General features: G+C 60.7%; 1 protein-coding gene across 1 annotated transcript; it reads left to right on the plus strand.

The window, feature by feature from the left end:
- The first annotated feature begins 1,543 nt into the window (after positions 1-1,543).
- On the plus strand, positions 1,544-10,555 carry PHF24 (PHD finger protein 24). The gene is made up of 8 exons (XM_071730808.1): positions 1,544-1,902; positions 6,457-6,829; positions 7,510-7,695; positions 8,114-8,192; positions 8,281-8,483; positions 8,946-9,112; positions 9,387-9,488; positions 9,596-10,555. The coding sequence occupies exons 2-8, from the start codon at positions 6,461-6,463 to the stop codon at positions 9,690-9,692; spliced, it is 1,203 nt and encodes a 400-aa protein (XP_071586909.1). The 5' UTR covers positions 1,544-1,902; positions 6,457-6,460; the 3' UTR covers positions 9,693-10,555.
- The last annotated feature ends 2,041 nt before the right edge of the window (positions 10,556-12,596 follow it).

The raw sequence follows: 12,596 nt of genomic DNA on the forward strand, positions 1-12,596 counted from the left end.
GAAAGCAGATAAATCCTGTCTGCAGCCTGGCACTGAGCATCTCCAATGATGAAGGGAGCCATGGATCAGCTAGGTCCCAGCATAGCACCCAAATGCCACCTTTCCCACCCAGCTGCTCTGCTTGCAAGTGACATGATCTGCAGACAGTCTCAGCCCACTCCTAACTGAGATGTGTGAGAGTGGGAAGGGTCTGTGTTGATATTGTGGGAACAGTGTCAGTGCCTACAGATCTAGGGAGGGATGGCACAGGGTGAGGAGGAGCAGTCAGGGGGCAGGGAACAGCCTGGTGCCAGTGTGTGGCACAGGCTGGGGCAAACCTGGCCCAAATATGGTGCAGGGAGAGCCCCTGAGGCTGCTCCAGGATAGACAGGACACTGCAGGGACATCAGTTACAGTTCAGAGGTGGAGAAGACTGTCATGAATGGTGCTGCTCATCTCCAGGGAGTCAGTACACCCAAACCCATGGCTCCAACCCCATGGTCCCCAAGCTCTCTGCATAGGAAAGGTGACACCTCCCCCACTGGAATGTGCTCCTCTGCCAAGTCCTCCTGAGTCCCCCTGCAGACACATTGGTCACTGCACACATGCACAGATGTGTCAGGCATGTCACACCTACCCAGCCCTGCCCCGTGGAGGATATTGGGGCTGGCATGGCCAGGATGCCTGACTGGGATGTCGGGTTCCCATTCTCAGCAGTATCCCAGGGACAGTGCAGTGGGGCTGAGTACAGCATCCTTCTCCCCTAGGCAGTAGAGGATCCTCTGTATCCAGCCTGGTTGAGGGGTAGGACAGCCTTGTAGCCATCCCCACTGCCCAAACCCCTCTGCTTGAACTTTTTCACTCTAATCCCAACTTCTCCTAGGAGGGTTCAGAGGCTTTTGTGCCCCAAAGCATTCCCAGGTACAGCTGGTAGCTTTTGAAGGGAAAAGCACAGCCCCCCCATACTAAGACAGTATCTAGGGAAGCTGAGAGACCATCTCCACCAGGACAGTGTGGGGCAGACAGGGGTGCATGCAGAGCAGATACCCCACCTTCAGGAGAACTGCATCAAGGCTGTGCCCTCCTTTCCCATCTACCATCCTCCCTCCTGCTCCATCACCTCCCTCTCATTATTTGTGAGCCCCCAGCCTCATGATATCCATTGATATCCAGTCCTGGGGACCTGGAGAACCAAACCAACACCCCTGGTGCTGCATTGCACCGGGCAGACAGGGCTGGACCTAGTCAGGAGTCACACGTGGGGAGGACAGCCTGCCTGCAGCCCTGACCAGCAAGCATCCTGCTAAAGCAGTTGCAGGTATCCTGTGGCCAGGGCACCGTGTCTGGGGAAGACCCCAGCGGGTGGGCAGGGGAGACCTTCATTCCTCCACAGACGCAGCAGCCCCATCGTCCTTGAGGCTGTCTTCAAGCAAGGCAGGTCAGCCCCGGGGGCCAGAAGACATGGAAATCTTTCATTGGTATCTCCCAGCAAACGTCAGCCCTGTTAAGGGAAAAAAAAAAAAAAAAAAAAAAAAAAAAAAAGCTTCGTGTCTCAGCTGTTTAAGACAGCTCAGGCAGCAATTGGTACAGGGACAGCAAACCAGGCTGCATCTGCTCAGACCCAGTCACAAGCTCCCTGCTTCCTCCTTGTCTGTGTGTGTGTGTCTGTGTGTGTGTGTGCGCGCTAGACACAGGCATCCGCTCCCAGCACCTCGCTGTCTCCTGCATCCTCCGGCAGCGAGCGCAAGCCTCTGGCTCCCTGGGTACGAACCTCACCGCCCCATCTCCCGGCAGCGAGGACCTGCACACGGGATGCGGTGAGCACCCGCGGGTGGAGCGGGGCTGGTGGCCAGACGCAGCGGCGATGGACATGGTTTGGGCTGCTCTCTAAGCTTGGTGCTCCCCAGACGGACCCTGACCCTGGTAAGTGGCTTTTTTTGCAGCCCTTGGCTCTTCACTCAATGCATGGCATGGGCTGGCTGTGTGTCATGACACCCATGGGGTGGGTTCCCCTGCTGCCCCTGGTGCCAAAGGAGAGTGACTGGGGTTTCTCAGGTTGGGGTACCTGTGAGTGGGGATGGAGGGTCCTGCCCTGGTGACACGCTCCTCATGTGGGTGCTGGGGAGAGGGGCTGGAAGGGAGATGTGGAGGAGAAGTGGGAAGCTGGGCAGGAGCCACGTCTGCTGCAGGGGAAAGGACTCTGCTGTCACGGCATTTTCATCCCCCTCTGGGGGATGGAAACGTGAGACACACCTATGAAATCTGCCACAGCATGGCAGGACGGGCAGCCTGATCCATCGGGGAGAGCTGCCACCTGCTCAGCGTCCCACGGCGGGGGACACAACTCATCTGGGGCTCCAGACACCCCCACACACGCCCCTGCTACCCCACCACCCCCTCAGACCTCCCCACCGGGCCCCGCAGCCCTGCAGAGGGTGGGGAGGGTACTACCAGCCACAGACCCCCTACCCCACAGCAACCGGGTCACCTCACTGCAGCAGCCCCAGCAGTGCCACAGTCCCAGCACGTGCCATCTGCCAAGGAGAGGGGACAAGGGGATGCTGCCAGGCCCCTCTGGGCATCCCCCCACCAGCTCCAGGTGGGGGATATGGAGTCCCCGAGGCACAGCCTGATGCCTGAGCTGCCTGACCCCCCTCACCCAGGTGGGTAGCTGCTGGCAGGGCTGTGCCAGAGCCACAGCAGCTCCTTCCAGCCCTGCTCAGTGCCCTTTAGACCCAGCCCTACGAACGGGATGTCCTAACCAGCAGCATCCCATCCCTCTTCCCCCACGTCCCTAATGCTGCTCCCAGGAAGTCAAGCACCAGGGAGGGTAAAAACAAGGGAGCCTGGAGAGGGCAGGGAGGAGGCATGGCCCATGGGGACTAAACGCAATCTTTTCCCACTAGCCTGAGCCCAGAAAGAATCCTGCTCCTGGTGCACCCCTGCTTCATCCCCTTAAGGGTGGGTGCAGGCATGCCATGGACCCTGCTCTTGCCATGCACTAGCCCAAGTGTCTGGGGGGCCCTTGGGTTGCTGTAAAGGCTTTGCACCAAGGACACACAATGGGGACACAACAGCCAGCCCTCTGGACACTATGGGACCACATATCCCCACTCCCCATGCCACCACTGGGCACCACAGCAGCCAACCCGGCACCCATGCCCCCCCAAAACACACCCATCCCACACCCCCAGGCACCACAGACACCACCCGCAGCTGCTGCAGCATCCCTGCACCCAAAGCCACCACCCACACTGTGCCCACAGCCACTGCAACACCCCCAGCCCCCTGGCTCTCCACCAGGAGCCAGTAACATCCACCCCGAGCCGCCAGCCACTCATCCACCCCAAACACATCCACCCCGTAGCACATCCACCCTATAACACACCCACCCTGTAGCACATCCACACCTCACACATCCACCCCATAGCACATCCACCCCATAGCACATCCACCCCGTAGCACATTCATCCCATAACACACCCACCCCATAGCACATCCACACCTCACACATCCACCCCATAACACATCTACCCCATCACACATCCACACCCCACATATCCACTCCCCGTCACTCCCCGACGCTTCCCTACGCATGCATCCTCCATCCTGCGCTCCCAATCACCACAACATCCCTGCCATGCTGTGATACACACACCCACATGTCACCCACCACACTGCAGCCACCACCACCCACCCTCACAGCCAAACCTGGCACCCCATAGCCTCAACCCCCACTCCCGCTGTCAAGGGAGAGAGATTTTGGAGCCATGCAGGGACCATTGGCTCTGTTTGCATCAGGATGCTCTGCTTTGTTCTCCCAGGGTGCTTCTATGCTGCCCATCAGTTCTGTCCCAGCAGTGCTCTATGCCCACTTAAAACAGGCTGATCCTCTCTCCAGCAGCGCAAGCCTTGCCTCTGTGACTCAGTTTCCCCACAGAATGGGGCTGGGGAAGATAAGTCCATGGATGCTAGAAGGATGAAGTGCTCCAGTGTTTCACTGCAGGGATGAAGTAGTAAGGAGCAAATCCCTGTGAGAAAAGCATGGGGCATATATGCCACCCAGGAGGCAAGACAGGGGATAAAAGACTGCTTGGAAAGCTGGGCTGTTCCACCTTTCCCACATCCAGGGGTTTCCAGGAGAGGGGGGAACCTCCCAAGCCTGGCAGGCCAGGATCTGTGTGAAGATGATGTCCCACCCTGCAGAGCCAATGGGTCAGGCAGGGCATGGAGGTCCTGGAGAGCACAGGTTTGGGGAATGTGGGGAACCCTGAGGCTTGTGGAAAGGACACAGGGTCTGTAAACAGAGGTCATAGTGAAACCATTCAGCCTCTGGTTGTGTAGGCAGGGTATGGGTCTGCAGCATGAGCAGGAACAGGGAGGCCAACAGAGCTGAGAACAGGCACAAGCAGTGACAGGAGTGACACTCTCCAGACTCCAGGCACGTAGCAGTGGGTGGCACTGGCTGTGGCAGGAGACACTCAGGGTGGCCTCGGGAGAGGGCAGGAAACATGGAGATGGGCTGGGACCCACTCTGGCATTGGGTTGACCATGCCATGAGCATGCAGGGAACCTCATTTTGGGAGGAATACAGCAGATTTCTACACCACCACCCTGCTGGCTTCCTGGAGCCCCCGCAACAGTGCAAGGAGGTGCCACCAGCACACTGGGGATTAGGAGCACCAGTGCAGCCCCTGGGGAGAATTGGTGTGCCTAAAGCTGGATCCCACACCTCTCTTTTGGCTCTTCTCCACGAGCCCAGCCCCTCCCCACCCTCTCCTCCCCACTTCTACCCAAGCCTTGGCCAGGATGAGGCTGGGATCTGGCCTGTGCTGCGTGATGCAGGAACCTGCAAAGGGTGGTAGATGGGAGGGATGCAATTGCTGTGGCTCGGACATGAGCTCCCAGTTTTTCCCTGTTCCTACCTTCACAAAGCCCCAGGAGCTGCAGCGTGCCAGCCATGGGGGCCCAGCATGTGCAAATAACCCCCCCACGTCCACACCTGCCTGCTGCTGAGACCCCCATGCATGGGATGGAGCCTGCATGTGTCACACTCCCAGCTCCATGCGTGGGTATTGGCACGCAGATGGCCCCGCGGTGGCGGGAGCTGGGGGGGGGGGGGAGGCTGGGAAATCACAGCCGTGTCTGTGAGGTGTTTCAGTCTGCACACCCACGATGAGGGGGTGAGCAGAGCCCAGGGTTCAGGAGGTGAGAGCCCTGTGGGTGTCAGGACGAGCCAAGGGCACGGAGACACCATGCTCCCCCACTCAGCATGGCTGTGATGAGCATCCCAGCTGTAATGAGCATCCCGGGTCCCCTGACACAGCCGTGCCCACAAGATCCCGATACCTTTGTGCCTACAGCTTATTATACGGCTACCTCGGGACTTCCCTGCTGAGGATGGCAGGGCAGGAGATGGCTGCTACAGTGTCCCCCAGCTTGCAGAGGCAGCTGGTGCTGCCTGCTGGTCTCTGGGCACAGGCTGGGAGCCTCTCTTGCCTGCAACATCTTCCATATCACAGTCCTAGCAGGGCATGGGGCAGTGACGCTGGGCACTGATGCAGAACAAACCCTGCTCTTCTCTTGCTTTACCCCACCCCATCCTCAGCCTGCTCCAGCCTGGAATCACATCCACCCCCACCAAGACAGAGCCCAGCCTGTTTTTGTTGCTGCCACTCCCCTCCCTGTTTTACTGAAGATGATCATCCCTTGGCCCTGCATCCCAACCCACACAGTCCCAGGCCCATGTACTTCTCTGCCCCCTTCCCTCCTGCATTCCCACAAGCCCTCCCATGGCTGGAACAGTCTCTCCACCAGCCCCAGACCCATGTTTTTTTCAGGGACGCAGGATGCCCAGCAATCAGGGCAGCAGCAAACACACACACAAGTGTGTCAGCACAGAAGAGATTAGGAGGGAACTAAAATTCTGTGAAGAGCCCCAGCACCAGCTTTGGTATGTCCCAGTCCTGGGCAGAGCTGTGGGGAGGACACCTCTTACCCTTGACTTGGCAAAGAGGACTTCTCCAAGGCAGCAGGGGATGCATGCAAGGGGCACGGTAACAACTGCTGGGTTGGTCCAGTTCTTCCAGTCCAGAGTAGGAAGGGTCTGGATGTGATTTTTCACTAAGTGATAGCCTACAAAGCAAGAGGAGAGGCAAGGTGCCCCCCCCCCCCCCCTCCCTGGACCAGCTCCCTGCTTGCTGTTAAGAGGAACAGCAAGTCCCCCATCAATGTTCAGACCCACCACAGCCCAAATCTTCATGTGGCTTTGTGTCCGTCTCCCCACTGCAACCATGGAAGATCCCAGCACCAGCTTGGCAAGGAACCCCTATTTCTCCCAGGCCTGAGCTGCTCCCACACACAGCTGAGAGACAAGCCACAGGGACACCTTCCTGGGGCCAGGGAGATGGTGCAGATGGGGAGAGCAGCACTTGCACCCTGAGACCTTAGCACTGAGACCTTCCTCATCCCCTGCAGAGCCATGGGGGTGCTGATGTCCAAGCGGCAGACAGTGGAGAAGGTGCAGAAGGTCAGCTTGGCCGTGTCAGCCTTTAAGGATGGGCTGAAGGAGCAGCCATCGACACGGCAGCGGGCAGAAGCAGGAGGCACACGCCGAGGGACGCTGGAGCAAGAGGTGCAGGAGGGGGAGGAGGAGGTGTCTGCAGGACCTTCCCAGACGGAGGAGAGCAGCTCCAGCAAGGCAGCCTGGGAACGGCTGCGGGATGGCCGGGGTGTGGAACCTGAGGAGTTTAACAGATCCAACAGGTTCACACCACCTGCCTTCATTCGGCCCAAGAGGGAGCTGCACGATGACGAGCCCCCGGACATCAGCCTGGAGCAACGGGAACAGGTGAGCAGACAGAGCTTGGGGACAGGATGGGAGAGACAGGGATGGTGTTGGAGATGGGCAGGGGAGAGCCCTTGGGATATGTGAGCAGTGACAGATTCCCCGGGCACAGTAAAATCCTTTGGAGGTGGCTCGGCGGGGTTGGGGACCATGATGGATACTGAGAGATGCCAAGCAGGAAGGAGGGTGCAGCTGGTCATTTGTGCCCTGAAGGGAGCTTTTGTTTAAGAGGAAAGGTCACTTCTGAGCACAGACAGCTCCAGCTTTGGAGAAGAAAGAAGGAAAATTGGACCTGCATGTTTGTCAGCTCACAACCAGCTGAGCACACCTATGGCCCTTACAGCCTAGTTCATCTACAACCCAACTGCTTGTTCAGCTCTGCCCAGAACCCTGAAGCCCACTCACCCACACCTGCGACCCTGCCCACCCACAAGCCACAAGCCTCTGTTCTCAGATACAACCACTTCCACCCACCCACACTAGGAGCCTGAAGACCAGACAACCCACAGCCTGGCAATCCAGAACCTACAGCCTTGCCAGCCCCATGACTGGACCCATTCCAATCCTACCAGTCATGCTCCCTATGACCCGCCACCCACACATTCCCTCCACCCACCCCACACACACACAGTCCCACCTCCCATCACCCATGCCCTCCCGAGCAGCTGCCCGTCTCTCCCCAGGTCCTCAACGATGAGATGTGTGAGATCTGTGAGGTGTGGACAGCCGAGAGCCTCTTCCCCTGCCGCATCTGCTGCCGGGTGTACCACGACGGCTGCCTGCGCCGCATGGGCTACCTGCAGGACGACAGCGCCACGGAGGTGACCGAGACCGCGCACACCGAGACGGGATGGAGCTGCTACTACTGCGTGAGTGCCCCGGGGTGGAGGGCACGAGGCTTTCTGAGGGGTGGTGGGTGCTTGCTGGGGAGCCAGGCCCCACATGGATGTGAGCAAAGCTACCCAGATGGGTACCTCAGGCTTGGCCTGAGGTGCTGGGAGACCAACACTTGCCGTTGTCACCATTAGATCAAGGGGGACAGCAGGCCTTTGTCACCTCTCCACCCCAGTAGCCAGCCCCACAGGACCATGGTGCGAGATGAGATAACACAGGACATGCCACCTTGCACAGGGAGTGCTGTGGCAGAACTGGAATGACACCTAAAGCTGAGGGGCATGGAGCCACCCCCCTGCAGTGCCCAGCACACCATCCTTCTCTGCATGTACACCCTTGCTCCTTCCCACCCCCTGCTTTTGCCCCATGGTTCCTCTCTTACTCGCACCCCAGGACAACCTCAATCTCCTGCTGACGGAGGAGGAGATGTACAGCCTGATGGAGACCCTGCAACAATGCAAGATCATTCCAGGTGTGGAACATCCCCTGGGGTGGGTCCTGGATGGCGGGGGGAGGCGGGTCCCCCTCCCCAGGTGCCACATGCTCATCTGTCCCTGCAGAGACCTGCCTGACCCTGGACGATTTCCTGCACTACAAGCACCTGGTGCACAAGCAGCAGTTTGAGCAGCCCATGGCCGAGGCACAGGAGGAGCAGGCCAGCCTGCAGTTCTCTGCCCTGGACCCGGACAAGAAGGGGCAAATCGAGTGGCAAGACTTCCTCTCCCATGAGTCCATCCGGCTGCTGCAGAAACTGCGGCCACAGGTACCAGCCACAGCACCTAGGGCTGGTGGCCACAGCCTGCTACCATGGCCATGGCACCCACAGCTGGCTCCCGTGGCCAGCACCCATCCCCACACTACCCAGAGTTGGTGGTCACTGCCAGCAACCATGCTAACAGCACCCAGAGCTGTCTCCCATGGCCAGCACCCATCACCGTGGTACAAGGGCCAGAGGCCACTGCCAGTACCCATGGCCATGGCAGCCAAGGATGGCTTCCATGGCCAAAGCCCACAGCTACCAGCACCCGGGACTGGGTCCCATTGCCAGAACTCACAGCCATGGCACTGTAGCCCAGCTCCCATGATTAACAACCCATGGCCATGGCACAAGGGGCTGGCTCCCCATGGCCAGAGCACCCAGGGTGTGAGACCACCCTCACTGTTGGGCAGAGGCTGGGATTTCCCCATGGGGTGACTGCTCCCCCTTCCCCTCTGTGCCCCCCAGAACGCGTTGCTGCGGCTGCTGACGGCCAAGGAGCGGGAGCGGGCGCGCGAGGCCTTCCTGGCCCTGGACCAGGATGGTGACGGCCTGATCAGCGAGGGGGAGTGCAGCCAGGCCCGGCACACCTGGTTCCGTAAGCACCTGAAGGAGATCCCGTCCTGCAGTGTCAGGTATGGGGTGGGGGTGACCTTCATCCCCACCACCACTGCTGCCATTCTGGGAGGGGGGCAAGGAGGGAGGTTGAAGGCTGTGTGTTTAATCTCATAGAACAGTTTTGGGTTGGAAGGGACCTTAAAGATCACCCAGTTCCAGCCCCTCTGCCATGGGCAGGGACACTTTCCACCAGACCAGGCTGCTCCCAGCCCCATCCAGCCTGGCCTTGAACACTTCCAGGGATGGGGTATCCACAGCTTCCCTGGGCAACCTCCTTCCTCCTCCACACAGCATCAGCCACGTGGGGCCCATGTCGGAGAGCAGCCCCGGCAGCAGCAGCAGCGGTGGCGGCGGCAAGAGCCAGCACCCAGCGCCGGGGCAGGAGGAGTCCAGGTGAGGCCGGGGTGTGCCTGGGGGGGTTGGGAGGGACGGAGGGTGGGGAAGAGGTGCCGGGGGGAGCCGTGCCGTGCGGCTGCCAGTGACCCCACGTCTACCCGCAGGCCCGTCGACTGGTCCGGATTCCTGCGGGAGAACGTCGCCTACATGCTGGCTGCCCGCCCCAACAGCCCGGGCCTCCACCTCCTGCCCCCCGCATAAGTCCCCCACCCCCCACCCACCCATCTTCCCACCGCGGCGCCGCTCCCGAGGGGAAAGGGGAATGGAAAAGGGGACCAGGGGGTGGGGATGCGCCCGCCCCGCCCTCCCACCCGCGCCTCCCATTGGCTGGTGGGGGAGCGGCGGCGGCCTCTGATTGGTGGGAGGGAGGAGGGAGGGGCGGGGCGGGGCCTCCCACTGACACCGCCGTGGGGAGGGGTCCCGTACCCGGGGATGCTGTGGGGTACAAGGGTCAGCCCTCCCCAGAGCTCTGTATTGGGGGGATCCATGTCCAAGGATGCTGTGAGGTACGGAGGATGACCCCCCCAAACGCCGCTGTGGGGAGGGGTGCCGTGCCTGGGGATGCTGTGGGGCACAGGGTCTGCCCTCCACAGAGCTCTGTATGAGAGGGATCCCATGTACAGGGATGCTGTGGGGCACAGGGACTGACCCTCCCCAGACACCACTGTGGAAAGGGATCCCGTGCCCGGAGATACCGTGGGGCACAGGGACTGCCCCCCACAGAGCTCAGTATGAGAGGGATCCATGTCCAGGGATGCCGTGGGGCACAGGGGATGACCTCCCCTCCAAACACTGCTGTGGGGAGGGGTTCCGTGCCTGGGGATGCTGTGGGGAGGGGTCCCGTGCCTTGGGATACCGTGTGGCACAGCGTCTGCCCTCCACAGAGCTCTGTATGAGGCAGATCCCATGTCCAGGGATGCTGTGGGGCACAGGGGCTGACCCCCCAAAACACCGCTGTGGGGAGGAGTCCCGTGCCTGGGGATGCTGTGGGGCACAGGGGCTGCCCCCCACAGACATCACTGTGGGGTGGGGTCTCGTACATGAGGATGGTATGGGGAGGGGTCCAGTGCCCGGGGATGCTGTGAGGAGGGGTCCCGTGTCCAGGAATACCGTGGGGCACAGGGGCTGCCCCCCCACAGAACTCAGTGGGGAGGGATCCCATGTCCAGGGATACTGTGTGGCATGGGGGATGACCCTGCCTCCAAACACTGGCGTGGGGAGGGGTCTGGTACCCGGGGATGCTGTGGGGAACAGGGTCTACCTTCCACAGAGCTCGGAGGGGGGGGGGGGCAGAATCCCATGTCCAGGGATGCTGTGAGGCACGAAGGATAACCCCCCCAAACACCGCTGTGGGGAGGGGTCCCGTGCCTGGGGATGCTGTGTGGCACAGGGGCTGCCCCCCACAGAGCTCAGTGGGGTGGGATCCCATGTCCAGGGTTGCTGTGGGGCACAGGGACTGACCCCCCCCCCCCCAGACATCGCTGTGGAGAGGGGTCCCGTGTCTGGTGATACCGTGTGGCACAGGGACTGCCCCCCACAGAGCTCAGTATGAGAGGGACCCCCAATTTCCAGTGATGCTGTGGGGCAGGGGGGATGCCCCCCCCTTAAAACACCACTGTGGGGAGGGGTCCCGTGCCTCGGGATGCTGTGGGGCTCAGGGAGAGGGAACTTGTTTTCCCCCTGCTCTTCTCAGCCCCACAGCAGCCCCTTGCTGCCAGCACCTGTCCCCAGGGACCCCCAGACAGAGCAGGGTCTGCCCCCAGGAACAGTGGGGCTTGCTCTAGCCCTGGAGCCGTGCATGGGACATTACTGCATGAGAGTTTAAGGCATCCATGTGCCCCTCAGCCTCCTGCAGCACTGTGGGGGTCTGCAGAAAGCAATGGCTCAGGTCACAGTGATCCCTCTGGATTGTTTGGCCCCCTCTTGGCCTCTCTCACAACCCTGCCCCACTCCAATGGGGGCTGAGGACCTGTTTGTCCATCCTCACATCCACAGCCAGTGGCCTAGAGTGTTTCCCAGCACAGCTCAACCCTGCACTCCTGGGGACCAACCTTTTAATGCCAGTGATGATGGTGTTGGAAGGTGCACTTAGGAATGGCAAGCACCAGGAGCCAAGTTCAGATGTACAGGAGCACTCCCTTGCACCCCTTGTCCCCTCCTGTCCCAGGGGATGCTCTCCCCTGGCTCAGCATTCCAGGCTCTCCCCAGCATGATGAGCCAGCATCCCCACCTCCCTGTGGACCAGGAAGACGAGAGTGTCAGCCACTGGGATGAAGTTGGTGGCCCAGGCAGGGCTGATGCCCCAAGGTGGATGGATGTGCTCAGTCCACATGTGGAGGAGCAGGGACCCCTGGAAACCTCACCCCACAGATAGGGGGATGCCCCAGTCCCACAGCAACCCCAGCCCCTCCAACCTCCTTCCCCAGGTACCCTCAGCCTGTCCTTGCCTGGCCAGCCCTGGCTCAGCTGGGGTGTCCAGCTCTGGGCAGACCAGGGGTGCAGAGGAGCTGCCTGCCCACTCCCTCACCTCCAGCCCCCCCACCCCCCATGCAATGGGGACCCTGTGCCACTTGGCTCTCCTACCCCAGCCAGGGCATGGGTCCCCACCTCTCCAGGGACTCTCCCCACTGCAGACCAGGAGGCACGTCAGTCCTGGGACATCTTCTTGGTGTACCAGGCCAATGGGGATATTTCATGTGCCAGGTCCAAGATGGGGCCAGAGCCATGGCCGTGGGGAGGAAGTGGACGGGGGTGCATGGGTCACAACCCCCATTCTGTACTAAGAAACATCCATTAAACAGCTGTGTCCAACTAGCCTCCACTGACACTCTTATGGGGCTTCTGGCTTCTCCCAGGGGACTTCTGGGGACCCCCGTGTCTGCCTGTTGTGTTCAACACCCTGTCCCACCCTGTCCTGTCCCATCAGGCCCTGTATCCCCAAAGTGTCTCTCAGCAGCAATGGTGGAAAGGTGGGAGTGGACACAAGATCCTGCAAACTCAGAGTGTGAGTCCCACATCTCACCAGGAAAGCAGTGTGCCCCACAACCACCCGGCCTCTGCAGCAGAGAGGATGCTCATCCACAGGGGTGAGGAGTCTCCCTGCCT

This window comes from Heliangelus exortis, chromosome Z, assembly GCF_036169615.1.
Source record: "Heliangelus exortis chromosome Z, bHelExo1.hap1, whole genome shotgun sequence".
NCBI lineage: Eukaryota > Metazoa > Chordata > Aves > Apodiformes > Trochilidae > Heliangelus > Heliangelus exortis.

Bases quoted from the DNA above. Each gene is read 5' to 3' on its own strand.
- PHF24 (XM_071730808.1), top strand. From the start codon at position 6,461: ATGGGGGTGCTGATGTCCAAGCGGCAGACAGTGGAGAAGGTGCAGAAG. The intron at 8,484-8,945 runs GTACCAGCCACA...TGTGCCCCCCAG, and splicing joins TGCAGAAACTGCGGCCACAG to AACGCGTTGCTGCGGCTGCT. The intron at 9,113-9,386 runs GTATGGGGTGGG...TCCTCCACACAG, and splicing joins ATCCCGTCCTGCAGTGTCAG to CATCAGCCACGTGGGGCCCA.